This window comes from Dipteris shenzhenensis, chromosome 2 (genome assembly GCF_047967505.1).
Source record: "Dipteris shenzhenensis isolate YYH24624 ecotype China chromosome 2, Dip_SZ_1.0, whole genome shotgun sequence".
Taxonomy (NCBI): domain Eukaryota; kingdom Viridiplantae; phylum Streptophyta; class Polypodiopsida; order Gleicheniales; family Dipteridaceae; genus Dipteris; species Dipteris shenzhenensis.
This window is the reverse complement of record NC_141597.1, coordinates 19,784,553-19,798,052: the sequence shown is the minus strand read 5'-3', so window position 1 is coordinate 19,798,052 and position 13,500 is coordinate 19,784,553. Positions and strand designations below refer to the sequence as shown.

General features: G+C 43.3%; 1 protein-coding gene across 1 annotated transcript in view; it reads left to right on the top strand.

The window, feature by feature from the left end:
• Positions 1-13,500, top strand: part of SBI1 (Leucine carboxyl methyltransferase) — an 89,150-nt gene that overhangs the window by 52,645 nt on the left and 23,005 nt on the right. The window contains exons 6-8 of the mRNA XM_087394382.1: positions 10,458-10,560; positions 10,714-10,834; positions 11,052-11,099. Of these exons, the coding sequence (XP_087250508.1) occupies positions 10,458-10,560; positions 10,714-10,834; positions 11,052-11,099 (272 nt within the window). The remainder of the gene's footprint in view (positions 1-10,457; positions 10,561-10,713; positions 10,835-11,051; positions 11,100-13,500) is intronic.

The window sequence follows — 13,500 nt, the reverse complement described above, 5'->3', positions numbered from 1 at the left end:
AGAGGGATGTTACGAAAATTATTTCTGATATATCTTGCTTTGGACATTATCATTTTAGTCAAGTGTGACTATGGCAAAGTACTCCATAGGAGCGCACCGGACGCGGCGGGGGTCCTAGTGGATACTTTGTGTGGTTAGTTGGGGATGCCTGACTAGCTTGTGTTTTGCCATAGATGGTCAGTATTGTGGGTGATTCTATGTTAATACTGATGTCGCTAGTGTTATTGGTGTAGTGCTTGATTATTGTGCTTTGAGCGCGGTTATGTTGGGATCGGTTGATTCGGTGATTCGTTCAATCGATTGTTAATAACTAATGTAATTAGCGGCTTGAGTACAGGTGATGGAACTCATAGCGAGGATTGGAGTTAGTGCGAGGGTACCGATCGAGGTATCGCACAATGCATTATATATGGCCATGGGCCAATTTTGTATTTGCTTTATTATTGCAAGTTTAAGCAATATATTTTGTAGTGGACATAATTCATTTTTGGGCCTTAAGATGGCTATGTAAAGCAAATCCCTCATTTTGGAAGAGAGGGATAATTTTGGCTCCTTGGTGCTTTTATGAAATATCATAAAGACTCTAGATGAGGAAGCGTGAGCCACTCATCTAAGGGAGTCTGCTGTCGCTTTCGTGGTGTGATTGTGTTCTTCTTCTCCAATTGATTAAGTGGTGAATTTGTGTGTGAAAAGAAATACCTTTTGGTTTCAGGGTTGAGGCTGCCTATAAAGGCACAACCTCCCCAAGCCCACTTACTACACCTGGTGTTGCCCTTTGGGAGCATAGTGCCCAGAAATGGTGTTTCTGGGCACCCGAAACGGTTCACCCGAAACGTTTCGCCGTTTCGGTGCCTTTCCTAAGACTAGAAACTGCGTTTCGGACAGGCCAAAAAAAAAAGAAAAGAAAAAGCTGCTTTTGTAGTGCCTTTGGAATTTAGCCAAGGAAACGTATATATAGAGCAGCAATGTAAGAGCTTGTAGACACCAATGCTCAGCTATAGAAGCAAAAGCAGTAGCACACACGCATCCCCTCAACCACCGAGTAAGAAGTTAGAACCCCATCGGCGGGTAGGGCAGTTTTGCTCTCCCTCTCTAGCCTCTCCTCTTGCTCTCCTGTCATCCTACAACCCCCCTCTCAGCCCGCTGCCCCTCCTCTTTGCTCCCCTCTCTAGCATATCCTCCTTGCTCTCCTCAGCCCTTGCCCTCTGAGTGCCAGGACCGCACCTCTGAGTGGCCGACAACACTTTATTGCCGACTTCATGCCTCCACTGCCTCATCCATCCTGATATCTTGCTGTTGCTGGGTATGATGATGATATTGATGATGATGCTGAGATTGATATATAGTCGACCACCGACATCACTATGCTGAGATTGATATATAGTCGACCACCTAGGACTTAGTACTGCCATTCTGCATTTTTGGCATTTTGCATTTTGCATTGGTATGGACGCTCGTTTAGTAGCTCCACTACCACAGCTCGTTGTATCAGGATTTTCACAGTCTCATAGACCCATCGGTCTTCTGAAGACTTTAATAAACTTTCTTTCTTTCTTTCTCCTATCCTCCTTGTTGTCCTCTCAGGCCTTGTTGTTTGACATATGTAATAATAATAATTATATATATATTATATATTTTATTAACCTTAAAAGCTGAAACTCCGTTTCCACTGTTTCTTCTGGTGACCGAAACTCTGAAACACCGTTTATCGCCCGTTTCCGTTTCCCCATTTTCGAAACTCCTACGAACTATGTTTGGGAGCCCCGAAACTTGTCAAATATGCTGTGATTTGCTGACAGGCAGTCAGTTGTCACTGCAACCTGGGCTTGACCTAGTTCATGTGACATTCTCCTCTTCTGAATTTGTTGCTAGGTGGAAACCTCGCAACGCTTTTCCTTGGCGACCCGAACTGTTCCACCGTGGCCTGTGAGGACTTGGGAATTGGGAATGGATCCCCATAGCTTATGCCTGAATCGTCCATGGACTAGGGCTCACAATGGGGTTACAACATACCACAAATGGGGTAGACTATGTGTCACAATGCTCCCTAGTGTAGGGGTGCATGTGACATTCCCTTCTGCTTCTGGATGATAGTAGTTGCTGAGGAACTGAGTAATTTTCCAAGCAAATGTGCTCATGATGACCACAAACTGTTGCTCAAAACTTGACTGTCCTCCCAAAGAATTGGGGAATAATAGTCTGGCACTTGGATTGATCTGGTACCGCTCCAACAGGCTGAGGAATGAATGCTTTGCAATGATAACACGGTGGCTTCCTAAGAACCAGTACTGCTGTGAAGACTGGAACTTGAACTGCTGAGGCCAGTCATCCCACCACACTATACTGTGAACTCCTAATCATTGGATGGTATGGCGCTTTGATAGGCTCCTGGAAACATGAATTGCATGCTATCCTTGTGAACTGTTGAGGACTGACTGGGCTGCTGACGTGGAGGCACTGCACTACCAACTGCTGGCATGCACTGTCCCCACTGCGGAAGATCCACCGACATGGAAATGCTGGTGCTACTCCAAGAACTGGTGTGGTGATGATAAAACCATTGAGGCTAGGCAACCAAAATTGAAAATCTGGAAACTCAAGAATACTCACATGCACTCATGGAAACTTGGTACTGCTGTCTGCATGACTGTGGTGAGGGAAAGATACATCTGTCTCCTCTACTAGCGTGATAATTGCTGAGGGTAAAAACTCTGCCACCCTCCTAGAATCTAGAACTATGTATATAAATGTGTCCCGAAAAACTTGAGTGATGCTGGGAGCTGCTGAAATTGTTGTTGTGTCTCTGAGAAACTCCGAGAGAGGTGGAACTGTGGGTCTCCCCAAGGAGTTGAGAGGCGATTAGCATTGCAGAGCACCCGTCAAAGGAGTAGACTGTAATGGATGCTCGCCGAAGGAATGGAGGAGCTGCTAGGCACCCCTCTAATCAATCTATTGAGTGGGATGCTGCCTGAAAGGCCTGCGAGATGTCTGGAACTGCAGAGAACACCTTGATTATGGCTCCACTGTTTCTCCCTCCTTCATGTGAAGGCCATCCCATGCGATATGGACCTCATCTACAAATTGCTTCGTGAGAAACTGCTGATAGAAACACTTTTTGAATTTCATCCTGGTCTTGGGAGCAGCTCCATCTAATAGTTTGGCACTCCACCATGCGCAGACTATGCGTGTAAGGTGTAAACTCACCATCCGGAGCTTTGATGACTCTTGATAGTTATCTGTATCAAAGGCCATGTCAAACTGGCGTATAAACTGCGTAGTCTTCTCAGACTGCCAATACAAGTTTTCACGATGAAAATGAAGTTCTTCGCGGCAGAATCAAAGCCCAGGGGTGGGGAAAGCACAGGGAGTGATTGTTAGAAAAAGAGAGTGTGAGAGCAAGAGAGCTGAACGTAGTGCTTGCAGTAGAAGAAGTGAGTAATACAAGAAGTGGGATAGGTTTTGTCTAAGTGACAAAATCTTATCCTTCACTAACCGTAGTTAGTGAACTAACTATGGTTAGGGGGAAAAACCTTTAAATGAGGGAAAAGTGCCCCTAACCTACTTATTACATTACATTGGTCACTGTTGAATTATAATAATAATTCTAACACCCCCCTGCAGTGCCAATGTCATGAACAAGGAAATGATCAATCACCAAAAGGAGATAAGTTCAGGGCACTGCGAAATGCCTCAAACTTTTCATGTGGAAGTGCTTTGGTGAAGATGTCTGCAACATTGTCATGTGTTGACACATAGATTATACTGATCTCTCCTACATGCAACTTCTCTCTGACATAGTGATAGTGAACCTCAATGTGCTTCGTGCGAACATGAAACACAGGATTCTTTGCCACTGCTATAGCACTCTGACTATCAGTGAGAATCGGAGAAGGACCCTCCAATAAAAGATGAAGATGAGCAAATAAACGATGCAACCAAACACATTCAACTGTCGCTGTGAAAGCTGCCCTGTACTCAGCTTCACATGAGGAGGTAGCCACTGTAGACTGTTTCTTGCTCAACCAAGAAATGCAAGCATGTCCTAGAAAGAAACAATTCCCACTGGTGGACTGCCTAGTATCATAGTCTCCAGCCCAATCTGAGTCACTGTAAGCATGCATCTGCAAGTCACCCCCCCTGGGAAACATCAAGCCAAAAGACTTTGTACCTTGCAAGTAACGGAAGATGCGTTTTACAGCCTGCCAATGCATAATCTTTGGGCTGTGCATATACCTGCTCACCTGAGAAACTGAAAACTGAGCATCATGCATTGTAAGCTTCAGCCTCGGCTCCATGGGAGTGGACATAGGCTTGCAATCATGCATGTTGAATCTGTCCAAGAGCTTTTGAACATACTTGGACTGAGACATAACAATGCCACATTTCTCTTGAATAAACTAGATCCCCAAAAAGAAATGTAACAAGCCCAAGTCTGACATATCAAAAGTAGCTTTCAATTGGGCCTTGAAATCTGCAATTACTTCCTCATTTGATCCGGTGAGCAGCATGTCATCTACATAAAGAATGATGACCAGAATATCCCCCCCATCCTTCTTGATGTAGAGGGTGCTCTCAGTTGGACTATTGTGCAGCCCCTTGCTGGTCAGAAAGGCATCAATTTTGGCATACCATGCACGTGGGGCTTGTTTCAGCCCATACAAAGCTTTATTCAGCTTGCATACCTGAAGTGCATTTCCTGAAATTTCAAAGCCCGGAGGTTGTTTGACATAAACCTCTTCCAACAAGTCTGCATTAAGGAAAGTTGTTTTAATGTCCAACTGATGAACATTCCATTCAAAATTTGCAGCCATGGCTATAACTGACCTGATGGTGGTCATCCTGGATGTAGGAGCAAAAGTCTCCTCATAATCTATGCCTTTTTTATGAGCATATCCTTTTGCAACCAGCCTTGCCTTGTACCGATCAACGGACCCATCTGACTTTCTTTTGACTTTGAAAACCCACCGTGTACCTATGGCATTTTTACCTGGTGGCAAATCCACAACATCCCAAGTTTGATTTTTATGAATGGACTGCAACTCATCGTGCATGGCATTCATCCAATGCACATTATCTTTTGCTTCTTCAAATGTCTCAAGCTCTTCCTCATCAAGAATAGTACCTGCATAAGCTGATTCAATTGAATGAGCTCCCCCCATGTGCCTGACTGCACTACGAGTTCTGCCAGGCAATGGAGCTTCAAGCCTACTCTCCCTGAGAGTCTGAAGCAACCAATGCGGGGCTGTTTTGGCTGCGTGTATCTCTTGAATTCTTGCCTGACAACTTCATCCACACCCTGAGGTTGTACCAATTATTTAGCATTTGTATGTGCAGAATTTTCAGAGAATATGACATCTCTACTGACAAAAATCTTGCGTGTAGCAAGATTGTAGAGACGATAGCCTTTGCTTTGTGAACTATATCCCACAAAAATGCATTTTAGTGCCTTATCTGACAACTTGTGTCTAAACTCCACATGCACGTGGGCATATGCAACACAACCAAAAACTTTGAAGTGGTCCACTGAAGGCTTTCTCCCATGCCATGCCTCATAGGGAGTGATTGTCTTCAAAGCCTTTGTAGGAGCCCGATTTAAAACATAGTTGGCACACATGAGACCTTCCAGCCAAAACCTGTGAGGCAACTTCTTACTTGTGAGCATGCATCTATCCATTTCCATGGCGGTGCGATTCTTCCGTTCAGCTTTGTCATTCTGTTGAGGTATAAGCCTCACTGTAAGCTGATGCATAATGCCTTTTTCTTTAAGAAATGTCTCAAATTCATGAGACATATATCCTCCCTCGATCTGTGCGAAGTGTCTGCACCTTGAGTCCTGTCTCATTTTCAACCATAGCCACAAAGTGTTTGAAATGCATAAACACTTCTGATTTTGCCTTGAGACCATAGACCCAAGTGTAGTTGGTAAAGTCATCTATGAATGTAACAGAATAGAGATAATCCCCAAAAGCAAGTGTCCTCATGGGACCGCAGACATCACTTTGAATAAGCTGCAATTTTCTTGTAGCTTTCACTGCACCATCCTTCTTGAAGGGAAGCCTATGCATTTTGCCAAGAATGCAACCTTCACGTGCATGAGGAGGAGGCAACTCCAGAGGAGGTAATGCATCAACCATATCATGCCTCTGAAGTGTCATTAAGCTGCCATAGCTCATGTACCTGGCATGCCATAACTCCGCATTCTGCATCGCAGCAATGGGAGTGCTAACTGATAATGCAAGATGGGATCTTTTTTCATATAGATCAAGCTGAAAAAGACCCGAATACAAAGTGCCAGACAACCTCAAAGCATATTCATTTTCTTTGTCTCTGACTGCACACTTGTCATCATCAAAAACAACGTGAAATCCTCCTCTATTGAGTGAGGACACTAAAAGCAAATTCTTCTTTATACCTGGCACAGAGTACATCTAAAATTCTGAAATCTGTGCCATCAGTGGATGTGAGAATAATGTCTCCCACTCCACACACTGAATAAGAATTATTTGCACAAGTTACCTTCTTCTTGGTGGGTGAAGAATGCAGAGTTACAAACAGATTTTTCTTGGAAGTGATATGCTTTGAAGCATCACTATCAAAATACCAAGTATGTAGTGTCTCATCAACACTGAAAGAGCATTCAACCTTTGAAGGATCGTAACTACAAGTCAAAAAAGCATATGGGTCATCATCATTAGTGGCTGTAGTATTTGAACTACCCACTGAAAAATCTGAAGTGCAAGACAAAAAGGCATAGTGCTCTTCAACCAAGTTGGCTGCAACATCTCCTCCATCATGGCAATGTGGACCTGATGCATCTGATACAGCCATACCGGAATCCCTTTTCTTTTCTTTGGCTATGCGCTTCTTGCACTCTCCAATATAATGACCTGGCTTCTTGCAATAATGACAGATGCCCTTCTTTTTCTGCTTGTTTGTATCACCCTGTGCCTTATAAGAAGGTTGTCCAGAATCAGCTTTATGCTGATGTGTGGGCTGATTGGCATGTGGCTTATGCTGCCCTTTACCCTTGGGCTTGAACTTGGAGAGCATAGCATGCTTGCCAGCCCGGGTTGCCATATTTCTGCGTGTTTGTTCCTCCTGCAACAGAAGTCCTACCAACTCGTGAAAGGCGAGAGGATTGCTGCCCCCCCTCAATGACAAATTCAGCGAGGTGTGGAAACCAAGATAGGACTTAGGAAGAGAGTTCAGAGTGGTGGAGATCATCTCTAAATCCGGAATGACTTCATCAATGTTCAGCAATTGTTCCCTGAGATCCTGAAGCTTCGTGAGGTGAGAATTCATGGAATCTCCCTCCTCCATATGTGTATGGGAAAGTTCTTGCTTCAGAAAGGAAACTCTGGCATCGTTTCTTGTTGCAAACATACTCTCCAGTATTACCCAAGCTGCCATAGATGTCTTGCATGACCGAATATGAGGTATAATGAACCTCTTGACAGAAAGAGAAATTACTGAAAGAGCTTGTGCATCTCTAGAGTCCCATCTTTTCTGCTCTGCTGTGGGACCTCCTGGAGCGGCTGCTCCAATCACCTGTGCTGTATTTGTACCTCTACCCCTGCCTCCAGCTGTAGGAGTGACAGGTATAGGCGTTGTATCTGGTCTTTCTTCATCTCCATTGACATAATCCCAAAGATTTATGCCAACTAAGATATTGCGAACCATGAAACTCCACAAGGAGTAGTTGGTGCCATCCAACTTATCCTCCTGTGTGAGAACCCCGAACACGTCATTTGAGTTGTTCTGTGCCATTTTTGCCAGATAAACTCAGAAATACAGCAAACTGAACAAGTAAAATCCCTTCCTGGGATGTAAGATGCACAAGTAAAATCTGCAAAGAAAAATATGCCCACAGTGACAAATACTGTCACAGCCTGTCAAAGGACCACAATGCTCTGCTCAATGCCCAAAAATCTACAAATAGAATCTGCAAAAGGTGGCAAAAGTCTGCAATTTGACTCGTACTGAGTCCAAAACTGTTTGCAGACTTCCAAAATGCCCTTTTACGTCCAAAATTGCAACCCAAATGCAAAAGCCCCAATTTCTTGTGGGAAATTGCATACAAAAGAGGGAAAATGGTCTGAAAACCCCAAATGTTGCACAAATTGCACTCTGCCTGCAAAAGCCCCAAATTTCACTGCAAAATTGCAGTGTGATTGCAAAAGCCCCAAATTTTGGACAACCTGCAACCCAAATGCAATGTCTGCCCACAAATACAGAATGCCCCAAATTCTCTACAAGATCTAAGCCAAACAATGGATATCTGCAAACAATGCCTGCCAAAAAACCAACTGCTAGAGTACCTGCTAGAATATAACCTGCACAGAAGTGCGGATGCCAACGAAAAGTACAAAAGCTTGCAAAATGTACGGATATCCGTATTGTGTACGGATTTGCAGCAACCTGTACGGATGTAATGTACGGATGTACGGATTTTTGTGTACGGACGTATGGTCCTCCTTCTTGTACGGACAATCGGCGTAGATTTGTACGGAATAAGTAGTACGGCACAGGTACGGTGGATGTATGGACTAGCTGCGAATGTACGGTTGTACGGCGAATGTACGGCTGTACGAAACAGTCCGTGCGACTTGTACGGACAGCAGCGCAGGAGCAGCGCGTACGGACGACGAGTTGCAGTATGGAAGTCCGTACGTTGTACGGTGACTGTAGCTGATGCAGATTGTACGGACGATGTAGCGGAAGGCTGTACGGTCCAGGAGCGCAGGTTGTACGACAGAGTGTACGATACCTAGAGGCTGGTGCGCAGGTTGAGCTACGCGAGCTTGGGAGCTGAAGTAGAAGATGTGGGAGCTAGTCCAGAAAGCAAGAGCTCAGGATCTAAGAGCACTCTCACACACGGACAATGGCAGAAGTCCGGGGAGAGAAGCAGATGCTCTGATACCAAATGTTAGAAAAAGAGAGTGTGAGAGCAAGAGAGCTGAACGTAGTGCTTGCAATAGAAGAAGTGAGTAATACAAGAAGTGGGATAGGTTTTGTCTAAGTGACAAAACCTTATCCTTCACTAACCGTAGTTAGTGAACTAACTGTGGTTAGGGGGAAAAACCTCTAAATGAGGGAAAAGTGCCCCTAACCTGCTTATTACATTACATTGGTCACTGCTGAATTATAATAATAATTCTAACAGTGATGTGGGAGTGAATAACAGCCTGCTTTGATACCAAATGTTGGAATGGAAGCCGGAGAAGGGAGCTGAAACAAGCTGGAATGAAATTGCAGCAACACAAACGAACTACAATCATAGAGACAAAACCCTAGGATGGTCCCTAACTGGCATCAAAAGATGTGTGGTGACTAACTCACACACAAAGTCAACCTCTAAGTGAGGTTAGGGGTAAAAAACCTTAATAAAGGGAAAAAGTGCCCCTAGCCCCTTATTACATAGCATTGGCCACTGCCTTAAAGAAATCTAAATATTTCTAACCACCTTTACGATTAGAATGGTAAAGAACTACAAATGTGTGAGAATATGGCTTTTAAACTGTTTTTTCATTCACTCAGGTTCCAAAACTTTCACTCAACTATTTATCTTATGACTTTGGCTGTCGTAATACTAGTTGGGCATGCAAGACATTTTTAAGGAGTGAATTACGTCTTGTTAAGAGAGGTAGTTACAACAACATGGAAATATTTCGGTATGCTACAATGTTTCTTTCAACAAAAGTGACGTTTATCACTTCATAAGATACCAAGGGTGGAAGAACTAAGGAAAGAAGGTCCCTATCTTCTTTAAAACACCGTTTGGTGGGGGAAATATGTCATGCATGGAGGCTTTTCAATGTCGTTTCTTGCCATATTCATCTTTGAGGATGCCTCTTTGGCTTGGGTGTTCACTTGTTATTGGATCTCTTCAACCTCCTTTGCATGGCAAAGGATAACCTCTTTTTGGTTTCGTGCTTTTTAAAATGCTAGGTGGTCTTTCTGACCTCGTTTTCTTTTTTTCTGTGTTCTTTGTGCCTTTTCTTTCTGGAGGTCTTTCATCTCTTGTTGCTGGGAGGCTCACACTCATTGCTTTAAACTTTTCGAGCTTATGACAACTTATATAATATCAAGAGGATCAAAATGTTAGTGAACATCACATGTCTCTTGAGGGTTGTTGTCAAACACCAGATTATACAAGCACTATAATTTGAGGTAAATTACAAAGAACTATAATTTGAGGTAAATTACAAAGAGTAGTTGGAAAATGCCCAAACCATTAGGTTGAAAACAAGAGAAGTTGCAAAGCAGGTCTCTCAAATCTGCTTAGTTGTTTACATGAGCTCGGATTCCCTTCAATTAGTGAGAAGAGCTTCATTCATGTACCTGCTGATTATCCTTTTTTCTCTATCAAATCTGCAATTGAAAGCATCAAGAGGCAATCATCTGGGCCTGCAGCTTCTGACTCAACATCTTGACTTTTCAAATTGCAATCTATGCAGAACAAGGGCAAATTCACAGCGAACAGTACAGACTATTGCCTGTTGACCTACGTGATATTGATTCCCTAGACATAATTATGGATCAGGCAAAATTAGATCCAAGGTGAGAAAGGACTTGTTCCAAGGTTGAATTGGTCAAACAGCTCTCTGTAGTTTTGAAAGGAGATTGGTTTTAATCCTAGAAAAATCAAGTGAAAGCTGTATTAATTGTAAATGCTTCAGGATTTCAGGGACTTACTTGTTTTTGGGTTATTAGTGTACCAACCTTGGTGATTGCAGAATGTGTTTTGATATACCTTGATCCAGATGTGAGCTGTGCCCTTATCAAGTGGGCAGCAGAGAAGTTTCCAACCTCAATTTTTGTGATATATGAACAGGTTTTTCTAGCCTCAACTTGATAATGGAGTCGGTGTTTTGTTGGCATACACAATGCCATCTATGTATAAGAAGTCCAGGTCTGGTTTGTAGATATAGCTTGTGTTAGCCTAGATCTTCCCTCTGGTTAAATTTCTCAATTTTCTTTCAAATTCCAAATTTACTGCAAACTGTGTCAATAAGACTGACTTGTTGATCTCATAAAGTGGCTGCTGGCAGATTCTTCCTGATGATGGATTTGGACAACAGATGATAAGGAACTTGGAGGTTTGTTTACTCATTCTTTATAAAGTTTATGTGAGTGTATTGGGACATGTCTTTCGAGTTAAATGCATACGATTGGTTGTCGCTTAAAATTGTGGAATAAGTCATCAGTTTTAGCTTACATTTTCTTGGAGGGTTTGTCTAGATGAAATCTCTTCTTAAAGGTGGAGAAGAAAAAGGTGGCAGCATTTCTAGGTCTGGCTTCTGGTTTGTGTGCTCTATCATCAACCCATCAAGGGCAAGGGCATGGAAATTTGATTTTACGACTGCTGGTACAGATTTCTATGCTAGTGATGCTCACCTCTTGTCGTGTACGGTACAAAGACATCTTTGGTTTAATAAAATATATTTTTGAACCTGATCCCGGGAGCCCATTGCTCCCTATCCCAACCCTGCTCTGTCCTGCAGCCCCCTCGTAGCTTCTTCAAGCTGGGGTGGTGCTGAGCTGCCTGCTCAGCACACAACCACATCATCTCCCCCCCCCCCTCTCTTCCTGGTCCCTCTTTTTTCTTTCACCTATAGCTCTGCCTTGGTTTGTTGGGTGGTTTTCACCCTGGCTCATCTTGAAGCTGGTCTCTAACCTAGCCAATCAGCTCCTCTTGGGCTGTGACTATGGCTGCCCGTCACTACATTGGGGGGATTTCAGGGAGTGCTTCATCAAATGCCTGGGTCTGTTGCGAAGTCGCTTCTCTTCCACGTTTGGTTTGCAGTCCAATGGTTCAAGCTACTAGATGGCTCCCTTGTCTCAGGATGTGGTGTGGGTTTTCTCTTTGGAGGAAAGTAGGTGGTGTCCCTTGGAAAGAAATGGGTCCCCTCCCCTATTCGCAGGCTTGAGTAGTTTTTCTGCTTTGGGTTTTGCGTTTTGGATTTGTAGTGAGGGTTTGGGATTGATTTTATCTCCCACCTCACATTTTTTTGGGAGTTTGTTGTGGAGGCTTGGGATGGAGAGTACTATCCCACCTCTGCTAATGGTCTCAGTTTTGAGTGGAATTATATCACTTCTTGCTGTAGGGGACATCTGTGGTTCTTGACAGAGGTTTTTTTGTGCACAGAGAGTTTATATTCCAAAAAAATGGAGAGGACTGCTCATCTGCTCAGTCCAACCTATATAAAATATATTACATGGGTAATGCAAAGTGATTCAACCCAAACCTAATGATATTGGATTCAAAAGGATACAATAGATTTGAGAGCCTACTCCCAATGGGCTCTATTCAAACAGTTTTCGTTATGAACCAGGGCGGGGGCATGTAATGCTGCCTCATACCATACTTTATGACTGGTAGAAGATTCTACAATCTTCCAATTTGATAAATCTATCTACTTGATCAATGGTGGCATGAGAGTCACTGTAAAGCTTCTGTTTTCCACAGTGTCAACCATCTTTGTGACAATGCTCCCTGTCTCGCAGCTAATCACCTCCAAGTACGCATGCTATACTTGATCCTGTAGATTGTGATATTCGAAGCATCTGCCATAAGGAGCTAGAGTAGTTTTGAGGTGTGATGTGGAGGATATCGATGTCTAATAGAGATAAGTCAGCCTTGATCCCTCTCTCCATCCACCTTATTTGGAATTTAGGCAAAAGGACTTGCTTTTGTATTAAGATGAAAGCTGATGTGGAAATTTATCCTCAACATTGTTAATAGTGCCAAGTCAATAACGCTGAGCACATGCCATGTTGGCTCGTGGCATCCATTGCAAATGGGAGAATATTTCCATGGACATTGTGGTAATGAAACAATATTAAATTATTATCGTATTTCACATGTGTTTGCGGGATGCAAGCAAGGGCGAAGGAGGGAGGGAGAGCAATTCCATAACGCATGTACAATATCTCCCCGCAAAACCCAAAGTGTGATCCGCTCTCTTCATGGTCCCTCTAGAAAGGTCCCCATCCCCTACCCTCTAGACATTTCCTCTCCCTCATTTACACCAAACCTTAGCCTTTTAAAGCTAGCCATCATTCTTTCCCCCCTTCCCTTGCCCTGGGAACAAATCCCAATACAAAATAATAAATTTTGTAACTTCCTCTAGGTATCTCTGATTTTCATGTTTCTTGTAGCATTGTGGAATTTCCCATCTTTCTCCGGACTCCATGGCGAAATGGGGTTACGTCTTTACACATTAAAACACCTTTTTGCATGAGTCAAAATTTAGCGTAACATATTCCCCCTCGGCAGCTACGTAGGAAGGCATGCTTGGCAGTCAAAAGTAGAAAATGTTGCATATCTCCTTAAACCTCTCAAGGCGGATGCCGGAAATCCATTTACCCTTGAGTGCCTTTCCATTAAGCTCCTTCAAATCATATGTTCCATTTGCATAGGCCTTTAGGATCACATAAGGCCCCTCCCATCTCACCAAAAACTTGATCAAGCTGGTTATCATGCTTTAAAACTAAATC